Below are 12502 nucleotides of genomic sequence, written 5' to 3'. Positions count from 1 at the left end.
TCCTCCCTTTGTGCAGGAAGATTAATTCATTACCACTCATGAATAGCTAGAGAAAGCATCATGCTCATTTATGCCACCTACTGACCTGTGGGACATTATTTAATCTATATGAGCCCTAGTTTTCTCATCTTTAAGAAAGGAATAATCATTTGCTGCCTTACCTGTTTCACAAGTTTGCTGTGAGAGATATGAAGACAATGTAAGTGATAGTACTTTGTAAATTCTTTGTTAATGTAGAAATATATGGAGGAAATCAATATAAGGGACATTAAAATAGTAATATGAAAAAGAGAGAGAATAAGTAAGTGACTAAAACAGGTCAGATTCTTTAGGTCAAATTTATATGAAATATTTTATGAAATGTTTGAAGGAAAGATTTTGCTATGCAATAACTTAGGTTTCCATCATAAAAAACAGTAATGCCATAAGGGCAAATGTTAAGATTACTGAATAATTTCACTTGGTGTGTTCTATAAAATTGCAATTTTAGTCTGAGGGGTCCTTATAGAGAAAAGAGTTCCAGGCCTGAAATAATAATCTTTAATCTAATTTACTCACTATTATCATTTAGGAAGGATGATTCCATTTCCTTCTCTACTACTGCTGAGGTCAGTTTAGTGAACATCTAAAATATTTTCCATCATACTTCATGGCATCCTAAAGTTTTAATAAAGTTTCTGGAAAGGAATATAGATTGTGGAATCCTAGGATAAAAAGGGACCTGAGCATTCACTTATTCTAAATACCATCCAGACTTGGAATTCATCTGTAGAATCCCTGCTATATCTGGTCTTGACCTGGATGGATCCAAGGCAGAAAAAGGGATGGGAGTCAACGGCTGATCCCTCAATCAATTAAGTAGAGATGTGATCTCCTTTTAGTTTTGATGTGTGTGAAAGCTTTGGTTTGCCTGGTATGCAGAACAGACATACTGTCATGTTGCTGTTCCCTTGGTCACACCTGGCCTCTTGGTCATCACACAGGTCCCATGGTACACAGGCCCATGGTACAGAGTTCCAAATTAGCTAGGGCAATGGACAAATATATCTTCAGGTTTAATTCCCTTTCTCTCTTAATGAGAGTTTATTAGCATATCTATGGCCATTTTCAAAAGCACCAGCTCTAGTAGGATTAAACCTGTGATGGATTTCGCTGTTGCTTAAGAAGTTCCCTTTTCTTTCCCAAAGGAGCCACTGAACAGAGCGTCTTGAATAGCAAATGAACCCTGAAGAGTTAAAGTCACTCTGGCCCCTCATACAGACTGCATATGGGCCTTAAGGATTATAATCATTTAGTAGCTGCATGATCAAAATGCCAGATGTCTGTAACTTATTTGGTTAAACCTCACATTGTGCTTATGGTTAATGTCATTATGAGGTGCTGGGTGGGGAGAGATTAACCAAAGAATTTATATGCATATATGCATAACCCATAGACACAGAAATAGTATGGTGAAGGCCTGGAGGGGGGACAGGTAAGGAGTGGAGGGGGTCAATGGAGAAAAAAAGGGACATCTGTACTACTCTCAAAAACAAGGTTAAATTTTTTAAAAAAGAATTAAGGGAAGCAGAAAACAGTTTACATAAAAAGAATAATAAAATGGGTTTTGATAAGAATAGAATATCATACAGAAATGTATAGAAATATTTGATTAATATAATTAAATTTATACAATATTATACAAAAATAGAAATTTATAACTTAGAGTGGCAGTAGTTAATACGTATAATGGAATCTTTGCATCCTATATTTTAGATAAATCATTTCCATTCAAAGAGCAGCAAAAACTTAACTAATCATAACCAAAATAAACCATGTTTCTTTCCTCCTCTCTGCCACACATGCCAAACTTGAAATGTTTAACTTGGTGTAAAAATTGAATTTTAACTTTATATTCATGTCCTAATTAAAACATGAGTAGTCGAATGTAACTCCCGTTGCCTAATGACTTATTTCATGTTACTATCACATAATGTCATCATATTGGAGGGTATCTGGTTTCCCTATATATTAAAGACATCCCGGAGCAAAATTTACAATTCAAGGGTATTAGGTAGAAAGTTACCGGCTTCAAGTGGGAGAATGAGTCATTTCTTATGTCATCATGACCTTGGGGTGACCTGATAGGGAAACTGATGGCATGGGATTCTGTTTTAATCAGACTTAGGGACTAAACTCTGTGCTGGGGTAAAACCAAATATAGAAATCAAGTTCTTATTTTTAACTCCTGTATGTCCATTTATCTGTGTTGATATGATACATGAAGCTTTAATACCATGTCTCTGTGTCTCTCTTAGAAGACAGAGGGAAGCTAAAAGTCAGCAGTTCCAGCCAGCCGTCAAACTCTGAAGGTGGCTCCTTTCTCCTCAAATCTGGCACCACAGCCCTGCCTCTGGGCGCAGACACTTCTCCCTCCAAGAGCACCAATGGGGCTCCTGGTACTGTCTCTGAATCAGAAGAAGAAAAAGCCAAAAAATTGCTTTATTGTTCGCTATGCAAAGTGGCTGTGAACTCCCTGTCACAGCTGGAGGCACACAACACAGGTTAGTGGCTATTGTTGGGATTTAAATAATGTGCATAACAAAATCCAACTTTTCCCTTCAGAATACAATGGGTGTTCAAACATTAGGTTTGTTCCGTGTCTTCTCTACTTTTCTGATTCAGATGTATGATTTTGAGAAAAGCCTGATCAGCAAGGCAAAAGCAGATTGGAGATAAAACTTGTTCTGTTCTATATTTTCTAAATGTACCTAATACCTCCCCAAACTCACGACAAGGAAGTGACGAGGATGAAGACATATATCTATGCACAATATTCACTGCAATACATTTACAAGAGAAAAAAATAGAAACAACCTAAAAGTCCCTCAGTAAGGAAATATTGAATAATTATAGTAACTCAATATGACAGATTATATTATTCAGTCATTAAAATGTAATTATAGACTGCCGGTGTGGCTCAGTGGATTGAGGTAGTCCTATGCACCAGACAGGATACATGCCTGGGTTTCAGGCTCAATCCCCAGTAGGGGGCATGCAGGAGGCAGCCAATCAATGTTTCTCATTGATGTTTCTGTCTCGCTCTCTCTTCCTACAACTCTCTCTAAAATCAATAAAAACGTATTTTTTTTAAAAAAAGTTAAAATCAATAAAGACAAAAGTGGTTTTAAAAAATATATAATTATAAGAAAATGTTTATAAGTTGATATGTGAAATTTTCAGAATATTTAATTAGTATGATCCCAATTTTCAAAAAAATATATTTTATGCTGATTTTTAAAGTTTAAGTATAGTTGGTATACAACAGTATATTAGTTATATTAGTTTAGGGTATACAATATAGAGATTTGACATTTTTATACATTACGATTGTTGTTTTAATAATTATCTTTCACCTTGCAAATTTCTCAAAACATTATTAGCTATATTTATTTTTTATATACTATAAACTAAACTAAAAAGAAATGCACTAAAATGATAACTTTGATTATGTCTGGGTCTTGAAAACATAAGTAATCTTTATTTCTGTTTTCCTGTTTTTTTTACAATGAAAACGTGTTAAATTTATAAGAATTAAAATGGTCATTAAACAATAAAAGCATTGGGAAATTCAACCTGAAGATAACCTCTCAAGAATAAGAAAACAAAGAGCTTCACATAGTTCTTAAATCTCTATTTAATATGTGTCTCTTTCTAATTTAGGATCTAAACACAAGACCATGGTTGAAGCTCGTAATGGGGCTGGTCCAATTAAGTCCTATCCTAGACCCGGATCAAGATTAAAGATGCAGAATGGTAGTAAGGGGTCAGGACTACAGAACAAGACATTTCATTGTGAAATCTGTGATGTCCATGTTAATTCAGAAATTCAACTCAAACAGGTAATGTATTCTGAATTAGTAGTCACTGTTGTTTGGGGTCACCACTTGACTGTATATCTCCTCATCTATATAATGGTTCTCACTGTGCTCACAGTTAAATTAACTGATCTTTATATGATGCATGCAATATGCAAAATACAGGTGCTTTGTGGAAGAAAAAGTCGCTACCAAATATTTGCATACCTATTGTTACTATATGTCAGATTCCAGACTCGGTGTTAGAGACAGATGAGTACAGCGTCATCTGGAGCTCACAGTCAAGCAGGAACTTCTGGAAGACAAGTGGGCCATTCAGCTGATCATCAAAGACCCAAAATCTGGTTAGGGGGCCAGACTCCACAGTCACAGTGGTAACACCAGGCAAAGTTGAATAAGATCTATAGAGAAGGAGGAAAGGGAGAGAGGCATTACAAGGGAGTGGGGAGCAAGTCTTAATCCACACACTACCTTGGAATTTGTACCTAGAACTGGGTCCAGCTACATCTGATATGAAAGCTTCAAATCATGGTGAAACCAGCTACCTCTATCTGGAAATATATTTTACATGAAAAAGAACTCACATTTAGATTCAGCTAATGCAGCAAACTTTTTTCAGCACATTTCTAGCCGAAGGCATAAGGATCGAGTTGCAGGGAAACCACTGAAGCCGAAATACAGCCCCTACAACAAACTCCAGCGGAGCCCAAGCCTCTTAGCAGTAAGTTCACCTTGCCTGCTCACCTGTTTTGTGGGGCAGCCTTGCTGGGTTGGGCAGATTCTGTGGGTAAGGAGGTCCTAGGGACTAATTAGTCCTGAAAGGTTTGGAACTTAAACAGCCCTCATAGACAGAAATTTTAGAATGAACTGCTTAGTTCCTGCCATAGGACACCTTGAAGAAAGCTTCCTTAGAGAAGCTGAACCTCTTCAAGAGCTAATACCTCACCCTTTTAGGAGGACCTTTTGAAAAGACGACCTTCTTAAGCATATAAAGAAAAGAAAAGGCTCAGGAACAAGGACAAGTGATGACTGTTGAACCTGGGGAAAGGGATTGCTTTCAGAAAACTAAAATTCACCCATTTAGCATCCTAGCATCCTTCTCCCTTCTCTGTCTCCCTCTCCCTCTCCCTCTCCCTCTTTCCTTCTGCCTCCCCCTCAACCCCTCTGACCCAGGTAAGTAAAGTAGGTGTGTGTGCTGCCCTCTTTCCATGTCTAGTAGGCATGTTGGTAATCGGCCTGTTTCACCTGCTCTCAGTATGTGCTGTTGTCAGTTTCTTTGCAAAACTACCCAACGAGCCCTGGCTGGTTTGGCTCAGTGTATAGAGCATTGGCCTGCGGACAGTCAGGGCATGTGCCCGGGTTGTGGGCTCGATCCCCAGTAGGGGGCATACAGGAGGCAGCCGATCAATGATTCTCTCTCATCATTGATGTTTCTCTCTCTCTCTCCCTCTCCCTTCCTCTCTGAAATCAATAAAAATATTTTTTTTTTAAAATAAACTACCCAAGGACTTCAGCGATAGGTGCCATGTAAATACCCAGAGGACTGGATTTCATAATTTCCCTGGGACCCAGGCTGCCATTCCATCTGAGGGTGCAGCTGGGAGTGGCCAGCTGGAGGCCTTGCTCAGGTTACCTTCCGACCGCTCTATAGCCTCCCTCTGATGCTGAGCAGTGTAACCTGCACTAAGCAAATCCAGCCTCAGAACTCTTCCTGATGGCAAAAGAGAGAAATTAAGGATCAATGTCTTACTTCACAGGAAGATTCCACCCTGGGATTCCTTTCCAGAGAAAGCTGCTCGCCCACTTACAGTGATTCCCAATGAAGGAAATTTGAGTTAGCTGCAGTTTTTCAAGGAATGCTTTTTAACTGGCCAGAGAGAGGGGTGTAAACTGACTCTTTTCATGACGCTTCATGGGTCCCTAATGTCCGGAACACCAGTCACCTACCCCAGTGCAGCTTTTGGAAGAGAAGTGAGGTAAAGGGTCATGAACACTCTTTAAAAATTTTTTAAATGATAAAACACCTCTTCAAGGCTGCATTGTGGATTATGACAAGTCAGAATTTTGAATTGAGTTCCATTGTCTAAGCAGGATCCCTTGGGGATGGTTGCTTTTCTTTCTGAGCAGCTGCACAAAACCACTTTAGGATCTGTCTGTTCAGAGGGGCTTTCCTATGCCCTAGTGTCCGAGGGCAAAGACCACCAAAAAGAGCTGAAATGGAAACAAATCAAAGTAAAGGTATCCATGGAGCCTTTGAAACCAGTTTTGTGAAAATGGTCATTTCTTGACTTCTAAGAATAAAGATTTTTTTAAATATATATATTTTTATTGATGTCAGAGAGGAAGGGAGAGAGAGAGATAAAAACATCAATGATGAGTGAGAATCATTGATCAGCTGCTTCCTGCACGCCCCCCCACTGGGGTTCGAGCCCACAATCCAGACATGTGCCCTGACAAGGTATCGCATGGTGACCAGGTTCATAGGTCCACGCTCATCCACTCAGCCACGTGGGCTGGGCAAGCGTAAAGATTTTTTTAAATATGACTTCTTAATGTCCATGCTTAACTTATAAAAATATATCTGTGTTGCTTATTCAAAACAATCCCCCCACCCCCTTCCTGGTTCTCTCCTTCCTTTAGGCAAAACTTGCATTCCAGAAAGATATGATGAAGCCTTTGGCCCCAGCCTTCCTGTCCTCGCCCCTGGCAGCGGCAGCTGCGGTGTCCTCCGCGCTGTCACTGCCACCCCGGCCTTCCGCCTCGCTCTTCCAGGCGCCAGCCATACCTCCCGCCCTCCTGAGGCCGGGCCATGGGCCCATCCGTGCCACGCCTGCCTCCATCCTCTTTGCTCCCTACTAAGTCTGCAAGCCCCGAGTCGGTTGAGGCCAGTAAGTAGGAACGTTGAGAAGAAAAGCCAAAAGGATTCAGCAAGTCAAGCATTTTGTGTTGCAGTGCCCTCACCCCGCCACAAGATGTGAGCCCGACTCCAAAGAACAACCCATCACTAGATTCAAGCGTGCTTTTAGGGCCCGCTCCTGTCATTGAGGAATCCCAGCAGCACAGGCTTTATCTCCCTATCAACTCCCCCTGCCCTGCCCCATTCAATCTGTGTATCTGAGATATTTGGTTTCTTGCGACTGTATTGGTCAGAAAAAAAAAAAAAACATAGACATATATCATTCTCTGACTATTTTTCCATGAGTGTGATCTGGCTTAGAAACAATATGGAATATTTTCCTGACAGACTTGAAAAGTAGGGTCTTCCTCACATGTCTGTAAATAACTCTGGAATCAAATTGGGCACATTCTAGTGTGGAACACAAACAGATGAACACAAGTGCTTACTTGTGGACCCCGTCCTACCAATGGATCACAACGTTTTCTTTCTGGTGTACTATCGTTGACAGGGATTGTGTACTGTTTTAGACCCAAGTACTGTTGTATCCGGTGTAGTACTAGATCTGTATCTCTTGTCTGAATTAAACACTTTTTAGTTGCTGTGTAAATGTTAGGAAGCAAAATAGCTTTGAATTTTCTCTTTAAGAGAACAAAAGATAAAGTAATGTATTTTTTTTTTCATTTTCCATTTTATTGGGTGATATTTAAATGAAATAGAAAGCCATATAACATAGCTATAATTACTACCTGTTTGCTATTTTTGTTTAACTTATTTTGTAGCTTCCTCACCAGTTTGAGTTGCTAAGCAAATGTATACAAACAGAAAAGAGCTTCCTAAATTGCACATTTTTGCACCTCCTGTGCATTCTGCAAGAAGACAATGAATCCATGTATTTCTACGTAATTATCTTCTTCATTTTTAACCTGTTTTCATTTGTAATGATGCTACATAATCTTGTGGCTCCCTAATGCAATAATGTACAGAAGATAAAAAATTTATAATTGAATAATTTGTCTTTCTGTTCACTGAATATGTTGCAGGTCATGCTGCCATGCTCCCTTTTAAGCTGATATCAACAAAACTGGAATGTTTGTGATATCAGGGGTAAGAAGTATCATAACACAACAAACCAGAGTGAACTCTTTTTGAGCATCTGTATCTGCAATCTGTAAATGGTAAAATGTCTGTGTATTTTTTTAAATGTACCTTTTCAATAAAAGTACAAAATATAAAAACATGTTTGTATTTTCAAAGTGATTTTCTCCTGAGATACCTTCAATTTGAAATCATCTGATGAAAGATTTTCAGTAGATGCAAAGATTGCTTTTTACATATTTAGCATTTCCAGCATATTTATTTGTCATGTTTATTCATTGCTGTTCACAGCATCTGTATGAGGCGAGATTTTGCTGCTGTTTTCCCTCTGAATCTCAGAGAAATTGGGCCAAAGTTGTGAGTGTGACCCAAAATAATGGTAGCAGCCTGCCAAAAAATTGGGACTGAATTTTTTAAACTTACTGTGTGTCTTCTAAATCCCTAGACCATCTTTTACTCATATCCATGGCAATTACACTCTCTTTTTAGAAAATTTTATTTCACTCCTCCCCCTTTACCTCCTCTAATCAGCCCACCCCTCTTTACTTCCACCTCCTTCTGTTCTCAAGTGTAAAGGTTAATACATCCCTTTTGTTCTGATTATCTATTGCTGCTCAAAGAACACCAAAATTTAAAGGCTTAAAATAACAATCATTTTGTTATGTTACAATTTCAGGAGTCAGGAATTCCCACAGAGCTAGGCTGGGCTGTTCTTCCTTTCCTTGGGGCACTAAGAGGTCCCTTGGTCATATTCAGCTGGTGGGTGGGCTGGTCTAGAGGCTCAACATGGCTTCACTTCTATGTCTGCCTGGATGAAGATGGCTGGAAGGCTGACCTCTACTGGAGTAGTTTTCAAGAGCCATGTGGTCTCAGATAGTTACCTAGTAACTCTGGACTCTCAAAGATTTCAAGGGGCCTACGTGGAAGTCAAAAGGCTTCTTGTAAAACTGTTTCAAAACTTACGGTGCATTCTATTGATCAAGCAAGTCACTGAGGCCAAAGAGATGCAAGGAAAAGGAAATTATTCACTTTTCAATGTGAAGAAGAGCAAAGAATTTGTAGCCATCTTTACTTTACCACTCCATTGTAGAATTTTGAGGCAAGTGCTAACAAAGTTATTATTAATTCCCTTTTCCCCTACCATAAGCCCAAACCGTGTAAGTTTTTTAAAATGAGAAGAATTGGAGTGGGAGTAGGACCTAAATTCTCATTTCTGAAAATTAAGGCGAATGGATGGCAGTGCAGCTGTGATACATGGCAATAGGCTTCCTCTACCAAAGAGTCTATCCAATTATTTGAAAAGTGTTTCCCTTAATATTCTAGACTTACAATCAGGTTACTTTTAGAGTCTATTAGGATTTCAGTTTGGCATTCAGAATTTGGTTGATTTTTTTTTTAGTATGACTAATTTGAACTCTAACCAATACCAATTACACTAAACTTTGGTTGGACCTTCAGACATGGCTTATAGACATAAAAAAGTTGTGTTTGTTTAACACTTTGGAGAATTTTTGTTTGTTTGTTTTTTGTTGTTTTTATGGACTCCAATGGCAATTATATTTCATTTTTCTTGTATCATCATCTACTCCATTAAAGATTACTGCAATACTAAAAAATTTTAATGTCAATATTTAAATAGACTCAGGAATGTACTGATTAGATTCATAGAGTTTAAGATTTTTTTTTAAATCACCTAAGGGAGGAAGTAAAAAATAATAGCAATTCATTTAAATGCATACTTCCAAAAATAAGTCAGGAGTAGCTTCAAACAATCATTTGTAAACATTATTAAACAGACATATCATCCACACTGATTCTGAAGCAGCAGAGTGGCTCAATCCTGAGGGGTTATACATATTTGAACTAAAACCCCTTCCTATGTCAGTTTGTTTTTTTTATTTATTGATCTTTTTTAGAGAGAGAAAGGGGAGGCATACATTATTAAACAGACATATCATCCACACTGATTCTGAGACAGCAGAGTGGGTCAATCCTGAGGGGTTATACACATTTGAACTAATACCCCTTCCTATGTCAGTTTTTTTTTTAATTGATCTTTTTTAGAGAGAAAAAGGGGAGGCATGGAGAGAGAGAAACATTAATTGCTTGCCTCCTATACACTCCCCAACCAGGGATCAAACACAATCTAGCTATGTGCCCTGACCAGAAATCAAACCTGCAATCTTTTGAACCACCACTCTACCCCCCCCCCCACTTATTGGGAAAGTTTTAAAATGTGCTGGTCACTCTGACATAGCCCAGCTCTGGTCTCTGAAGAATCTGAAGATTGCTCTACTGTGGGATAGCCAGAAAAATTAAAAAACAGCCAGTTAAACTTGAATTTCAGATATACAATGGATAATTTTTAGTATAGCATTCTAATAACATTTAGTATGATATTGCATATAGCATAAGTATATTCCATAAATAAGAATACAATATTTGGGACATACTTATATTAAAAGAATATTTGTTGCCCTGGCTGGTGTGTCTCGGTTGGTTGAGCGTCACCCCATTCTGACATAGCCCAGCTCTGGTCTCTGAAGAATCTGAAAATTGCTCTAATGTGGGATAGCCAGAAAATTTAAAAAACAGCCACTTAAACTTGAATTTCAGATATACAATGGATAATTATTAGTATAGCATTCTAATAACATTTAGTATGATATTGCATATAGCATAAGTATATTCCATAAATAAGAATACAATATTTGGGACATACTTATATTAAAAGAATATTTGTTGCCCTGGCTGGTGTGTCTCGGTTGGTTGAGCGTCACCCCATATACTGAAAGGCCACTGGTTCAGTCAGGGCACATGCCAGCCTGCTGGTTCAGTCCCCAGTCAGGATGTGTCCACAACCAATCAATGTTTCTCTCTCACATTAATGTTTCTCTTTCCCTCTCCCTTCCTCTTTCTCTAAAAACATAATCAATAGAAACATATTTTTGAAAAAAAGAATCTCTCTCCCTCTCCCTTCCTCTCTCTCTAAAAACATAATCAATAAAAACTATTTTTGAAAAAAAGAATATTTGTTGTCTATCTGAAATTCAAATTTAAATGGATAGACTGCATATTTTTCTAAGTCTGGCAACCCTGTCTCAGGAGCATTTCTCTTCATCTCAAGTACCATTATTCTTTAGGAGAGAAGCAACCTCTTGGGTATTAAAAACTAATTAATGAGATTTTAAAGGCACATTGTGAAATGCACTCATAAATAGGAAAAGGAAGGGATCCGCAATAAATGAGTCAATGATATATTAACAGGGGGAAATGCAGCTACAAAGGCAAATTACTTAAAGCTGTACAGATACCTGTCTAATATTAAACTACTAGAGGCCCAGTACATGAATTCGTGCACAGGTGAGGTCCGACTGTGGGTGGTTGGCAGGCCAGCCCTGCCCCCGATCTGGGAGGCGGGATTGGAGGTGGGCCTGACTGGGGGGAGGGGCTGCGGGAGCTTGGCCAGCTGGCCCCACCCCCTGGTTGGGGGCGGGATTGGGGGCGGGGCTGACTGGAGGGGAGAGGCTGCAGGAGCTTGGCCAGCTGGCCCCACCCCCTGGTCAAACTCCTGGTTGAGGGGACAATTTGTATATTTGCATATTAGCCTTTTATTATATAGGAGGATTCTAAGAGCAAAACACCAAAATTTTCATTCATATTATGCACCAAACACATCAGCCCCTGATTTGTTCCTTCTCTGCTCTAAGGTAATTCTTAATTTCTGGAGCAGCAATTGTTATGGTGGTGCAGAATTTTTCTCTAAGAAACTGCTTTAAGAAAAACTACCCTACAGTTAATATAGTTGAGAAAGAGAATCAAGGGATTCCCATTTGGGGGGCGGGGGCAAGGGCAGAACAAAGGAGAAAGAGCTGACAGGGCATCAGATGGAAATCTTGTGCTAAGTAAGACTGTCTTTAGGAGTCTAAGGAGACTCAGTGAGAAGACTGAGTTCGGGGATGTTTTGAGAAATAAGAACCCACACCCAGGGGTGCCATGGGAGAGAGGATTATTGTGGGAGGGAGAGATGGCCAGAAACTATTTGTTAGTTAAAGATTAAGTTAGCATCCAGGCATACACCCTTGATATGCACAAGCATCTCCAGATAACAGGTGGCAGAATTTCATTTCACCTCTGTAGGTCTGCTGTGTGGATTCTGGCCTCTCTTACAGTGTTACTTCCATCAGATACTTGTTTTGTTAATATGATGTCCCTCAATATCAAAGGTGACATGACCTCTTTGGGAAAATGCCAGTGTCTGGTACCCAGGTGGGCTGAGGAGAAGCTGTGTAGACCAAGAACAAATTCCATAGGGGATGCTCATCTTTGCCTCCTACCTTCCTCCAAGTAATTAGCTCCATGGGGAAATTCAGGGACATGGTACAGGTTCTGGGTAGCTATGCAGTGTGACTGTAGGGAATTGCTCGGATTTCTTTGGCTACAATTTCTAAAGCCAGAGTGACAATAAAATGTATTATTCTACTCCACACTAGGTGCTCAAACTGCATCAAACTTCTGGTTGTCAGATGGAATGCATTCTGTAGGTACAATGAAAGTATCTTCATGTCAATAATTCCTTATAAAAAGTCACTTATGTACAGATGATTAGACAAGCTTGTTATTAAGCACCTGCATTTCATTTTTATTACAG

General features: G+C 39.1%; 1 protein-coding gene across 5 annotated transcripts in view; it reads left to right on the top strand.

Moving 5' to 3' along the window:
* The window catches only part of ZNF385B (zinc finger protein 385B), a 361135-nt gene extending 353144 nt beyond the window's left edge, over nt 1-7991 (top strand). For all 5 annotated transcript variants that reach the window (XM_005857643.2, XM_005857645.2, XM_005857647.2 and 2 more), the window contains 4 exons: nt 2298-2543; nt 3703-3881; nt 4477-4578; nt 6498-7991. In XM_005857643.2, the coding sequence (XP_005857705.1) occupies nt 2298-2543; nt 3703-3881; nt 4477-4578; nt 6498-6716 (746 nt within the window). In that variant the 3' untranslated portion in view covers nt 6717-7991. The remainder of the gene's footprint in view (nt 1-2297; nt 2544-3702; nt 3882-4476; nt 4579-6497) is intronic.
* The last annotated feature ends 4511 nt before the right edge of the window (nt 7992-12502 follow it).

This window comes from Myotis brandtii, unplaced genomic scaffold (genome assembly GCF_000412655.1).
Source record: "Myotis brandtii unplaced genomic scaffold, ASM41265v1 scaffold112, whole genome shotgun sequence".
Lineage (NCBI taxonomy): Eukaryota > Metazoa > Chordata > Mammalia > Chiroptera > Vespertilionidae > Myotis > Myotis brandtii.
This window is presented reverse-complemented; position numbering and strand designations above follow the sequence as displayed.